The sequence below is a fragment of the Melitaea cinxia genome, chromosome 5 (assembly GCF_905220565.1).
Source record: "Melitaea cinxia chromosome 5, ilMelCinx1.1, whole genome shotgun sequence".
NCBI classification, from domain to species: domain Eukaryota; kingdom Metazoa; phylum Arthropoda; class Insecta; order Lepidoptera; family Nymphalidae; genus Melitaea; species Melitaea cinxia.
The window spans coordinates 14,382,671-14,397,211 of NC_059398.1; the positions used below are offsets into that span (position 1 = coordinate 14,382,671).

General features: G+C 31.9%; 1 protein-coding gene across 1 annotated transcript; it reads right to left on the bottom strand.

The window, feature by feature from the left end:
- Positions 1-208: 208 nt before the first annotated feature.
- LOC123653866 (alcohol dehydrogenase-related 31 kDa protein-like) lies at positions 209-12,065 on the bottom strand. The gene is made up of 10 exons (XM_045589844.1): positions 11,942-12,065; positions 10,247-10,486; positions 9,888-10,061; positions 9,361-9,515; positions 9,088-9,228; positions 6,874-6,961; positions 3,127-3,366; positions 1,139-1,312; positions 647-801; positions 209-506 (listed from the first exon to the last, which is right to left on the bottom strand). Exons 1-10 carry the CDS (start codon positions 12,035-12,037, stop codon positions 356-358), a joined length of 1,614 nt encoding a protein of 537 aa, XP_045445800.1. The 5' UTR covers positions 12,038-12,065; the 3' UTR covers positions 209-355.
- Between the last annotated feature and the right edge of the window lie 2,476 nt (positions 12,066-14,541).

Below are 14,541 nucleotides of genomic sequence, written 5' to 3' on the forward strand. Positions count from 1 at the left end.
TAAGCGAATACCGTAGAGGCCGTAGACAATGGGTGGACGCCTGCAACACTAGGAGCATTGCCAGCGCGTGAGCGACCCGATATCCGATATCCTGGCTATTAAATCGGGGGCAATCTAATGTGATGTAACCAGGAACTATTTTAATGTTGGTTGCAACTTTTACAAGTATCTATAATAAGACTTAAAAGTTACGACTGACACACTGACATGACGCCAATAATCAATTTATTGCAAGCAAAATGTAGTAAACATATCTAAAACACACATTCGACAAAATTACAATTTTTTGGTAGGCGTTTTTACATTTTTCTGCATCAAATAATCGATAAAATCTCCCTGTCCATAGCTTTATACTTTATGTAAACACAAGTTCTCCCAGTATTCCGTAAGCTTTCTTGACGTGTTCAGTGATATCTTTAGCGAGTCTATCGGCGATTGAAAGCCACGTACTTCCACTTTCACCCTGCTTCAAGGAGTCTATAACCGCACGTGCCGCTGATTCGACCCTGTAGGTATTAGTATGTATTATTTATTAGTACTTTTTTGTATTTAATGTAACTCGGAAATATTAATTGTATCGTCACAAATTGAGTAGATGATTCGAGCATTTTTTAACATTATTATAAAAAGACAAGAACAAGCTTACTTTTGGAATTTGTGATATTTTAACTTTTCTGGTACTTTTCTGGTGATTTCTTCATCAAAACTCCCAAACTTGTCTTTGCTTAGAAGCGTAGTGTCAGTGGCGCCGAAGCAAATAGTTAGCACGCGTACTCCGGTTCTGTTGTAGTAGTCCGGCAACTGAGAAATATAAATAGTATTAGTTTTTTACATTTTTCTCTGTATATAAACTTTAGGTCTTATGTAATGGTGCGTGTAAGGCGGTTAAAGATAAATAGTTGCGAGTTCAGTTCCTGCTCCTGTGGAGGTTCATATTTGTACAAATATTTGTTACCGGTCTGGGTATCCTCGTGCATCTTCCCACCGTGCCTCAAAAAGCACTTTAATCTGTCTGTAGCGTTTGTCATCATAGAGATGTAATGTATGTATTATTTTTTTACGAAGTATAATAACTACTCTTACATATTTGTTTCATTGCCTATTTAGTAAAATTAACAAAAATTATGTTACTGCTTACCCCAATACAATTACTAAATTGTAACACAGCACTCTTTGTAGCATTGTAAATTGGAAACGTATTTTGTTGATACAAAGCTTCAATAGACGACACGTTTAGCACAACTCCTCCTTTGCCACCCTCATCTCTTCGCATTACTTTCAGTGCCTTTAGGGTATTTGTGACCACTGCTGTCTAAAATATTTATGATTTAATTATTTTTAGCAAGAACGATCAATCTGTACTATTACAGGTAAGTATATCCCATAATAAAGTTTAAAAATATACACCAATATCTGAACATAGGGTAACTAAAATGTTTACTAAGCAATTATTTGCAATAAAGGTTTTTAAGTTCTATTGTACGTCCAGTAATATTAGAAAATAGTATTACGCGATTCTAACTAATAGAAAACCTCACATTTCTTATACTATTTCACACGTCTTCTTCGTTGCCTGACACTTTGCCATATACTATAATATCCGAAAGACTAGTTAATTTTTTTTACTCTTATTTCATTTTTATACATACACTTATAATACACATATAATTTTACATTATACAGCCACCACGAAATTTCTCTTACTGATATACACATCAGTGACAAGATGTACACTACACTCGTAAAATCCTGTGAACAAAAACAGTAAAAACAAAAAAAAGAGTGTGCTTTAGACCACTCAACCAAAGTAAAACTTCTTTAACTCCCCCTACAGTAATATACGAAACGTACCTCTTTCTTTTTCTATCTGCACTAACTTATATCTCATTCTCAACTTCCGTTCATATCGCCCGATCACACTTTTTATAACGCTCTGGTCACGCATTTATCAGCTTTCTCCCTAGGTCAAGCGTGGTTCTAAAGTCAGTGAATAAAGCAAATGTACGAATTCTGAATACGCGACACAGTCTGACGAAAATCGGCTTATAACCTAACCTTACTTTTTTTCAATCAACTTTTTATAATAATCTTTCTTTTTTATAGTGTTATTTTACTACGATAAGGATTAGTAATTTATTTTAAGTTAAATAAAATACAGCTAATTGATATATACAGATATTGATCCAAATATTTTGTCATCATGATATGCATCTATTTTTGATACATTGTCCGATTAAGCTTTAAAAAAATAGTTTCAGTCATCGTTCTAGATTGACGACAAATCTATAATCACTTCAAATCACCACACAAATACAGGTTTAAAAAATTCTCCTTACAAACACTACTAACTACTATATGAATATCGATGTCGATATATCCAATTTCACATCTGTTGACGTCACGTTTCGTATCGACCAATAGTGACGCGTTTTGTACAACAATTTCCGACCAATGGGATATAAACAGAGTTTACATTTTTTTTTAACGGAGTAACTGTGGAGTTTCTTGTCTGTTCTTCTCTGCAGAATCCGCATTCCGAATCAGTAGAAGTCTCACTTTTAAAAATCGTCTTTTTCGTAAGTGTTTAACCACTTTACACTTCATTGTAATATTTATCTCAACTGTAGAGCGCTAGTTCTAGGTTCCACGTTTATACATATATCTACTTCCAACGCATCTTGTAGAAACAACCATAATTTAAGTCATTGTCATTTAAGGGTGTATTTGTGTGTATTTTTGTGTGTGTGTGTGTGTGTGTGGCATGTAGCATACACACTTGTGAGCTGTTAAATTAACTCTCTGAAGTAATCCGATTCGATCCATTGATAACATCGTGGTCCAATAATATTAATTGTAATAAATTATTTATTACATTAGTTTTACAGACGAACTGTGTACAGTTACAAAGCATCTCAGATATTTCATCTATGATAGGCAAGCAAATAGATATAATAATAAGATAAAGAACGATTTAACAATTAAGATTAGTAAATAATACAATATTTTTTGGATATTAGATGGATGGTTTGTAAATAATCCACGCGCTTTTATTAATAAGTGTATACGTGTAAAAACTATATTAAACTAAATAGTATTTTCCTTGACCAATTTTAAAATATACCTTACCACATTAACTTCGATTGATTTTTTGTATTTTTCCAGACTGTCATTCACTATTCCGGCATTATTTATAACAACGTCAATTTGTCCTTGTTCCTTGAGTATAGTATCATAAACCTTAGATAAAATGTCGTCGTTAGTTACATCTCCCTTTATAAATGTAACCTTATTCGCTCCATACTTCTTACTCAATTCATTTTGTAATGCGACTCCTTTTACCTCGTCAACATCCACATAGGTTACGTGCTGAAATTATATTATTATACAGAGTTAAATTAAGAAACAATGAATTTATTCTTTGGTTCATTTTTCTTTTTATTCAGCAATAAATTTAGTAGCCGGATTTTTTTTTAAAGTCTTATCTTATCTTAGTTAAAATCACCTAAAATATTAATTAAAAGCTAACATATTCATAGGAATAATTTACTTATTAAAAACCTGTGTTCATTTGCGTATAACAAAATATAATGTAAGAAATGTATCTTTCACCACAATAAAAACACTTTTTCTAATCTGGAATTTCAAAAGTATTATGTATTGTTATAATATCACTTATAAGAAGTTACCCACGGCGTCGTTCACGTAGAAACTGATAATATGTACAATAATTGTGTTTGCTAGCAAACGAAAAAAAAAACGACTTAAACGACAGTAATACAACTTAGGTACACGAATAGTCAATTAAATACGCATTATTAAACATAACTCAAAAAGTAATTTTCAGATCTCTAATAAATTTAAATGACATTCACATGATAAGCACAACGTTTTGATTAAAGAATGAATCATCGAATTTGGACCACCCAGTACAAAGTTATGAGGTTAACACACATAAAAATATTTTTAGTTGTATTAAGAGCCACCTCCCTTTTTGAAGTCGATTAAAAATAAGACGCACCTTCGTACTGTAGGCGATTTTCCCTCAATTTCAAAAATATAATATTTGTATTGCCCCAGAAATAGCTCATATATTAAGTTTCATGAGTCTAATTTAAAAAATGACGGACTTGTCATACATACTTTCAACCCCTATTTGACCCCATTAGAGGTATATATTTTTTTATCCGTTCTTAGCGAACATCTACTAACTATAAAGTTTAAACTACCTCTCTGACTAATTTCGTCTTTACGCGTCCAGCGGTTTTTGAGATTTCGTGATGAGTGAATAAACCAACAATTTTATATTACACTGTGGGATTGTTGTAACAGTTTGTTAAACTGACTTTGCAGTAAACATTAAATTAAATAAACAAGTTTCCAATACCCAAGGTTATTCGTATACTGTGTATTGTGTAGATATTTATTTATTTATTATTAAAAAAATACTTCAGAAAATATTATTTTGTGTAGGGTAAACCGTATAGCTATTGCCCACTTAAGGACTTCTAATGCATTGACATCAAAAAAATAAAAAAGTATTATAACAATCAACCATTTATTACTTTTTTCTTGTTACCTGATAAATTCTCCAACAGAATATTAACAGTTTTTAGTTAAAACTTACATAACATAGATAATAATGAAATAAACTTAAAATCTTCTAAAATGTACAGTAATTGCCCCTTTCCTATACTAATTGCCCACATCACAGTATAGTAATTGCCCAGAAACTCAAAATGATAAAATAAACTTTAAACGTAAATAAATAATCAAAATAAAATATTAGACTTATACATCTAATAGGATAATCTTCAATCTTTCAAAACAAATTGTGTTTGGCTCTAATAACTCTATCAAATAATTCTTTAGCTGATGTTTATGAATCAGAATCGCCAGAGACAGAGTCATCTACTTTAAAACAAAGATGGCATAAAAATAAATGTGAATCGGAGCTGTCGGGTATATTTTCTTTATGTTTTGGTGGAATGCAACGCACATGAAAGATCTTTGAACAAGAACTGCAAGTCAATTCATTTTTTATCACATTAAAATGACAAACTCCACAAGTAGGCTTTGGTACAATGTTACTAGGTTTTATTACAATATTATTTAAAACAGTGATCTTTTTTGATGTTGGGATTCCTCGCTTTTCCTTATTTACTATGTCTAATTCTTTTTTTAACTTTTTGGTATCAGTTCAAATTGTGGCTCAGAATGATCAATCAGTTGTTGGCTATTATTCCCTAAAGTTGTATCTATTTCCTTAGAACTAATAATCTCAATATTAGAATTCAGAGTAAAATTTTTATTTTTTGTATTTTCCTCTGATTTTTTTTACCAATATTCTTAGTATATTTATTTTCATTTTCAGTCTTTTTATTTTCTTTGATCAACTTCTTCTCTTCTTTTAATTTTAACAGATTTTCTTTTTCTTTTTGTTTTCTATGTAATGCTTGCTGCTTTAAAATTTTGGGATCTAATGGCATAAGGCTGTCGTTCAGTTTGCCCTTTTCCTTTCTTTATTGACGTTTCTGGCTAAGCTAAACTTGCTTTTGTCACTCCTTCTGATGTTCTGACTGTCAGCTTCGGATGTCTTTTTAAAAATGCCTTCCTCCAACCATCACCTGGCCTATTATTTAAAAATGAATTACGACGCAAGTTTTCCACCAGGAACTTTTGCACGGTATCTAAAATGTCTTCTTTATTTTGGGAAATCCTTTTCTTGCCGAAATTATTATCCAATCGTCTAAACGACTTTCTTCAGTTATAGTTAATATAGGTGATGGCCCTAAACTAGTTTTATGTCCTGGATTTTTAATGTGGTATCGGAAATTAAACCTAGGAACACCGTACTTTTCAGCAGTTTATCTTGTAGATAAATTGTTGGAAATATCTTGTACAGCTTCGATGGCTTTCTGAAAATTCTCTTTGCTATATTTAACTTTTGTGCTCTTTGGCATACTGTAAATATAATAATAATAACCATTTAGATAATCATGCATAGCAATTGTGAAACAAGTTTAAGCAATGAGCAAGTTAGACACTACTTCATGTGATGACAAGACACTTTGGTAAAAGAAATGCCCATAACAATAATTGCCCTGGGCAATAACTATAGACATTATCATATGGCAATAACTAAAATCATGGTGGGCAATCACTAAAAATATGCAGATTTACATGCAGTAATTACCCACCGTTAAAATAACCGTTAAGAATTAAATATTACCAGGTATAACTAATTTAAAACTGAGAAAATACATATAAGTTCATGATAACTATACGCCAATAGTTTAATATCAAATAAAATGCAAAAAAATGAGCCTTTAAGCAAGTTATTCCTTATGAAAACTGTTAAACTACTAACCTTATTGAATAACACGTTCACCCGTCTCGATAAAATCCGTCATTACTATTTTTTTTCTTTATAAGTTGCCAGCAGTCAATTTTAAAAATACTATACACTAATCACAGAGCCACCTAGTAAATTCTAATCGAACTAGAATGATTCAAAGAGAGCACATGAGAATATTTTTCTTAAAGTGGGCGATCACTGTCAGTGGGCAATCACTCTCTGGTTTACCCTATATAAAAACGCCAAGAAACTTTACAATTTTAAATAAAGATTCTTCTTGTTGTAGCTTTGTATTCTAATTAAATAACTAGTTTATTCCTATGCGTATAAAAATAGGTAATTATTTTCAACAGCAAAGAAAAGTCATAAAATATGTAAACGAAATATCTGTCATTATACCACAATAAAGATAGGTCGCCGAAACAACGGAAAAACAAGTTGAACGGCTAATCATAATGAAGTTCATAGAACCCGCTTTATTCATTATTATTAAAATTAGAAGACGCTCTCTCTCTTACCTTAACATTTTCTTCCAGTAAATATTCCACTACTTTGGCACCGATACCGGATGACCCTCCAGTTACAAACGCAACTTGGTCTGTCAAACTGTACATGATTTGTTATATCGTAATATATTACGCAAAATGAAACCTCGATATTAAAATACCGTATTTATACAGAACCAGCAGGAAAGATACTTATACAAAAATTTTATTTTTTGTATGTTAGTGTGAACGCGCTTGGTTCTAGAGTAATCGATTGCTAAAAGTATAGTACATTAAGGAAGGCTCTTATAATAATATCATGCTGTAATTATTATTACCTATAAACAACTGTAACACCAGCACTGTGATGTTGACAAACACTTCTGGCAGGGTACTCCAAATTTTAAGGTGGTCGACAGCAGGAAATATCTTATTTGATGCAATCACTTATAACATTTCTATTGCAAATATATTTTTATCCTATATATTTGAATGGTCATAATAAACATTATGAAAATATATGTTAAAAATTGAATAAGCGGAACAAAGTGAAAACTTTATAAATGTTGAACGATAATATATCTACACCTGAACTTTAACCCTTTACGAGATTAAAAGTATATATCATAATATTTTACTATGTTATAGGGGAGAGCGAGGAGAGTTGAAACAGAGGTAAGTTGAAACAGCACCACCCAACTTTCACTTCCGTACATGAATGTCGGAACCAACACCCCCTTATGCACAGCCAAACGAGCCTTGTTAGACACCTCCCGACTGCTCATAAAGGAGTGCAAAGCTCCATTCACTCTTTTTCCTGCATTCGCTCTTCTTTCAATATCACTCTCACACTTTCCATCTCTTGTAAACTTTGAACCCAGATACACAAACTCATTCACCTGTTCAATTTTGTCAATAATATAACAAAACCATAACTAATATGACATTATAAGAGAAGTTATAATCAAATATTATCGTACAGAGATTAAAAATACGATTGCGCTTAGGTACCTAATTTGTTTAGACATACAAGGGACAGATAAATTGTGCAACACTTATTAACATTTCTATCACAAATATAATTTGTTTTCTCCGATTTATTTGAACAATCGTTGTGCATATTATATTTAATTGTTTTTTAGTTTTAGTTGTTTAGTTTTAATCGTTGTGCATATTATATTTAATTGTTTTTTAGTTTTTAGTGTATCACAATATTTTTACTATACTATGCTGTATTTTTTTCTCTCGCTAAGAGGTCAATCTGATTGGTACATTTTTCAATTTGATACAATTAATATAGGTAGTTATTCCTTTTTAACTGCAGAAAACACCAATAGACTTAAATCTAACAAGTTAGCTTTCATTAAAATCAACATTATTTTCATATGTTCAAAATATGTTATGAAATATAATTGTTTGTAACAATGGTGTACAATGGTTGGTGATGTTAGAAATATACGCAGGAGCCAGGAACATGATTATGGAAAAAAGATATTGGAAAGATTTTATTTGTCTGAACTGACAGTTGTACGCTTAGCAACACACTTATCATTACAGCCTATACAGTCCACTGCTGGACATAGGCCTTCACAAGTTTACACCAAAAATAACGTGAACTCATGTGTTTTGCCCATAGTCACCACGCTGGGCAGGCGGGTTTGTGACCGCAGGGCTGGCATTGTCGCACCGAAGACGCTGCTGCCCGTCATCGGTCTGTGTATTTCAAAGCCAGCAGTTGGATGGTTATCCCGCCACCGGTCGGCTTTTTAAGTGCCAAGATGTTAGCGGAACTGTGTTATCCCTTAGTCGCCACTTACGACACCCACGCGAAGAGAGGGGGTGGCTATATCCTTTAGTACCGTAGCCACAGAGTACGCAACACACTAGTGAATCATTATTATTTACATGATTTGAACAGCGTCAGATAGTTGAAACTGTAACACAATCTAATCTAATGTAACCAGGAACTGTTTTAATGTTGATTTTAAGTTTTACAAGTGTCTCTAATAAGACTTAGAAGTTACGGCTGAAATGTCCATGAAGCCAATATTAATAAACACAGTGAGCTTTGTTTTCAATAATGATAATAACAAATCAATTAATAAATTTATTGCACGCAAAGTGTGGTAAATATATCCAGAACACGCTTTCGATCAAAATAACAATTTTTTAGTAGGCGTTTTCGCATTCTTCTGCTTCAAATAATCGAAAAAATCTCCCTATCTATTGCTTTACGCTTATGTAAACACAAGTTCTCCCAGTATTCCGTACGCTTTCTTGATGTATTCAGTGATATCCTTAGCGGGTCTATCGGCGATTGAAAGCCACGTACTTCCACTTTCACCCTGCTTCAAGGAGTCTATAACGGCACGTGCTGCTGATTCGGCCCTGTAAATATTAGTTTGTATTATTACTAGTAGTATTTAATTTAACTCAGAAATATTCATTGTATCGTCAAAATTTGAGAAGATGAATTAAACAGTTTGTAACATTATTATAAAAAGACATGAGCAAGCTTACTTTTGGAATTTGTGATATTTTAACTTTTCTCGTACTCTTCTGGCGACGTCTTCATCAAAACTTCCAAACTTGTCTGTAGTTAGAAGCCCAGTGTCAGTGCCGCCGAAGCAAATAGTTAGCACGCGTACACCGGTTCTGTTGTAATAGTCAGGCAGCTGATAAATATAAATAAATAATATTAATTTTATACATACTTCTCTCTATACGAATATTAAAATACTCTTACATTGAAAAATTAACTAAAGATTTAATTATTATGTAATGGTGCGTGTAAGGCGGTTAAACACAGATAGTTACGGTTCGATTCCTGCTCGAGTGGATGTTTTTATTTGTACAAATATTTGTTACCGGCCTGGGTGTCCTTGTGTACATCTTCCACCGTGCCTCAAAGAGCACGTTAATCTGTCTGTAGCGTTTGTCATCATAGAGAAGTATGTATTATTTTTTTACAAAGTATACTAACTACTCTTACATATTTGTTTCATTGCCTATTTAGTAAAAGTAACAAAAAATATATAACTGCTTACCCCAATACAATTACTAAATTGTAACACAGCACTCTTTGTACCATTGTAAATTGGAAACGAATGTGTTTGATACAAAGCAGAAATAGACGACACGTTTAGAACAACTCCTCCTTTGCCACCCTCATCTTTTCGCATTACTTTCAGTGCCTTTAGCGTATTTGTGACCACTGCTGTCTAAAATATTTATGATTTAATTATTTTTAGCAAGAACGATAACTCGGTACTATTATATGTAAGTATATCCCATAATAAATGACTTGTGAATAATTCACACGCTTTTTTTTGTATATGTGTATACGTGTAAAAACTAGATTAAACTTAATGGTATTTTCTTTGACATTTTTTAAAATATACCATACCAAGTTGACTTCAATTGATTTTTTGTACTTTTCCAGACTGTCATTCAGAATTCCGGCATTATTTATAACTACGTCAATTTGTCCTTGTTCCTTGAGTATATCATCATACACCTTAGATAAAACGTCGTCGTTAGTTACATCTCCCTTTATAAATGTAACCTTATTCGCTCCATACTTCTTATTCAATTCATTTTGTAATGCGACTCCTTTTACCTCGTCAACGTCCACATTGGTTACATGCTGAAATTATATTATTTTACAGAGTTAAATTAAGAAACAATGAATTTATTCTTTGGTTACATAAAATCAGCTAAAGGTATATTAATACGAACAGCACTATTATTTTACTTGAAACATACAAATTATGTTCCCTTTTGTTGAGATATGAAACTGCAATTAATGTAGTAACCGGATTTTATTTTAAAGTCAATGACCCTAGTTGAAATGATGTTAGTTTCTTAAATAAGTAAAGACTATTCCTCATATAAAGAAAACGTTATCTATGTTTTTTTATAACTTTACAAATAAATTTAAATTCCACGCCCATCGACCATTAAAAAAGATCGAAATATGTATGTAATGAGATATGTTTCATTATCATATTTGTGTGTGTGTGTGTGTGTGTGTGTGTGTGTGTGTGTATGTATGTGTGCATATGTATATATTTATATGCGTAGTGTATTTACATCTTATTATGTAATACGTTCTGTAATTTTTAGTATAATCAATATTGTCTATAATATGTGTATATATCTATGCATAATGTGTGTAGGTATATGTGGTATTCTTCCTGATTTCTTTAATTTTACTTCTGTGCACCCTTTCCGCTTTTTTCACATTTTTTTCCTTCAAGCTGGTTGTCTGGAAGAGATCGCTGCTAGACTAGAGCGATAAGACCGCCTGTTGTATATTTCTTTTTGAATATTGATTTATAAATTGTAAACTTCTTTTTATGTGTATAATAAAAAATAAATTAAATTAAATTACTTCTGAAAATATTATTTCGTACATAAAAATATAAAAACAACAAGAATCTTTATAATAAAATTTTATTTAAAAATTCTTCTTGTTGTAGCTTTGTATTCTAATTAAAAAACTAGTTTTTGTTTTTCAGAATCTCTATCAAATATCTTCGAAATTCGTTATCAAATAATATATTTCTGTTTTGTAAATACACAACTAGAAAAAAAATATTTATAACATACATCACTACAGTACCCTTAAACAAATGGCATAAACGCTATAAAAATAGAATAAAATAGAATTCTCAATATATGGGAATGACACTAGCTTTAGAAATGTGAAAAATCACTATGAGTGAATGAATGATGTAAATCCAATTCTATTCTATTTGTTTGGCGTTTATGACACTTGTCAAAAGGTACACCTATATAGACTTAATCTAAACGACTAACGCGAAAAGAAAAAAATAGGTAATTATTTTAAACAACCATAAAATATGTAAGCAAAATGTTTGCCAGTATACCACAATCAAAAAAAGAACGCCGATACAAAGTTGAACGTTTATTTATATATAATGAAGTTAATAGAACCCGCTTCTTTTCATTATTTTTAAAATTAGAAGATACTCTCTCTCTCTCTCTCTCTCTCTCTCGCTCTCTCGCTCTCTCTCTCTCTCTCTCGCTCTCTCTCTCTCTCTCTCTCTCTCTCTCTCTCTCTCTCTCTCTCTCTTACCTTAACATTTTCTTCTAGTAAATATTCCACTATTTTGGCACCGATACCGGTTGACCCCCCAGTTACAAACGCAACTTGGTCTGTCAAACTGTACATGATTTGTTGTATCGTAATATATTACGTAAAATGAAACCTCGATATTAAAGTAACGTGTTTATATAGAACCAGTGAGATTAATACTTATCATATCTGTTAACTGTTTGCTATTATGTATATAGACCTGATATTTTTTTGTGTGTGTAGGTATTATATACTAATAATTTTATTTTTTTGTATGTTAGTATGAACGCGCTTGGTTCTAGAGTAATCGATGAGTATAGTATATTAAAGAATGCTATTATAACTTACATTAATGTTATTTATTACCCATAAACATCTGAATATCTTATTTGATGCAATCACTTATAACATTTCTGTTAAAAATATATTTTTTATGCTATATATTTGAATAGTGTAGTTTTTATGCTATATATTAGTATACAAAATATATATTTTTATTATTGAATAAACGAAGCAAAGTGAAAACTTTATAAATGTTAGACGATAACATATTATCTACACCTGAACTCTAACCCTTTATGAGATTAAAAGTACACACCGTAACATTTTGCTATGTTATAGGGGTTAATTATGTTTATCTCTAAAATTTTATCTTTTACTAAACAAAAACTATGTATATAAAAATGCATGTTTGTCTGTATGTCCTTTATAAAATAGTAAACTATGCATTTGATCATGTCATGATCTTCAGCAAAGTGTTATGCATGAGCCCATAAAGATTTTTGAGTAGGTACGACTAAAAAAAAGCGTAGCAACACGCGCAGTGTACAGCTAGTCTCTTAGTACAAATCAATTATTTACAATTTACGAAAGCAGTATATAATCCAATAGTTTTTTGCCGGTAGTAATTTAAGGTAGGTAGTAATCTATAGGCAATGTATTTTCGGAGACTAGGTTTATGCCGCAGCTGTCCGACTCATTCATACCAGTTCTCGCTTCTATGCCTCTCGCACTTTCTTTTTGCACACTTTATCTTTCTTGCATTCATTATCTTTCATACGAAAGTTGGGTTACAATCTAAATAATTTGAACTATGCTATCTTTATTTTTATTAAGCAAAAACAAACGGGTAGAAGTACTTGGTTAACATATTTTGGTTTCACTTATTACTTTTAGCTACACTTAATACGGTACTTTAAAATCGAGGTATCATTTTGCGTAATATGTTTAATTGATGACAATCTGACATAATTCTACAGCCTTTGAAATATACTTCATACTAACTTTAGCCATTATTTTATACTAATTTATCTATGCTGCGAGGGTATATACTCACTGTGTATCCGCAATATACTTTCCTGCCATTCCAGTTGCATTCCACTTATTTACCGTGCTATATTTTTTATAAGACAGCAAAAGATTCTCTCCGGTCAAAAGTGTAGTCTGTTGCGGCACTGCCGAAAGTGAATCCACACTCTCTGCCTCGAACCGAGAGGACGTGCGCTTCCCTTTAGTTCTACAAGGCCTTGCTCCCGAGCAAGCTCAAATATTTCCTCGGGAGCAAAGTCTGCAGCTCGTCCCACGCTATGCCAGGGAATTGGAGGCTTCTATATTGTTTTCTAATGTTTACGGGAATTCCGCTCATTATAATTCAACAACTTTTTCGAATTTTATCGCGGATTATCATGTTTTTAGATGCCCGACATTTCGGGTACTTTACTGCAACCATTGTCACGGTAAGACTGGTATAGGTGGACTGGGGGAGGTATCCGTAATGTCGGGCATCTAAAAACCATAATAAACCGCGTTAAAATCTGAAAATGTTGTTTCATTATAATGATCTAAGAATTGACCATAAGACAGTTTATACTCATTTGTAAAAGCCTGGCTATACAAAAAAGTTCGATATATGGGTGCCATATGAACTCACTGAAAAAAACCTTATGGACCGTCTACTCATTTGCGATTCTCTCTTAAGAGTGTATGCTACCTCAAATTGCTTATTTTCCACTCGGCAGGATGTCCATATCTTCCAAACTACTGAATATTTAAGTTTGAAATTTATGTATAGTAAAGTTCAGGACTTAAACTATCTTTTATATGTTTCAAAAACACAATTACATAACATTTTCTCGATACAAAAAAATCGCAAAGTTACGTCTATTTTTGTATTAAATATAAATATATCTTAGTAAATATAGAAGTTATGGATTTGAGATTAAGCATGGTAATTGATATAAGTATGAAGAACATTTATATGTTGCGTTTTTTAAAAAATAGCTATTGATAATGTTTATGGGGAGAAAATACATATAATTCGCGCGATGAATAACCAAGCGCTCTCAATTCTCATGTGTATTTAGTACGGATGAAATCTGAATTCAGCTGAGGTAGTGTAGCCCCTTAAGTAAAATAACTTAACTTAAAAACTTTAGTTGTAAAAATATATACTGAAACAAGTTGAATATACAGATTATGTATGAATATACTCTGTACACGTATTGATATCAAACCATTTTTAAAGAGATTCATCATAATAAGCTTTTACCGCCGGGCAAAACCATCTATTCGGATTTCTACTGTCAACGCCTGACTTTTTA

Bases quoted from the DNA above. Each gene is read 5' to 3' on its own strand.
- LOC123653866 (XM_045589844.1), bottom strand. From the start codon at position 12,037: ATGTACAGTTTGACAGACCAAGTTGCGTTTGTAACTGGGGGGTCAACC. The intron at 10,062-10,246 runs GTATGGTATATT...TAAATATTTTAG, and splicing joins AATCAATTGAAGTCAACTTG to ACAGCAGTGGTCACAAATAC. The intron at 3,367-6,873 runs GTAAGAGAGAGA...ATATAATTTCAG, and splicing joins TACTGGAAGAAAATGTTAAG to CACGTAACCTATGTGGATGT.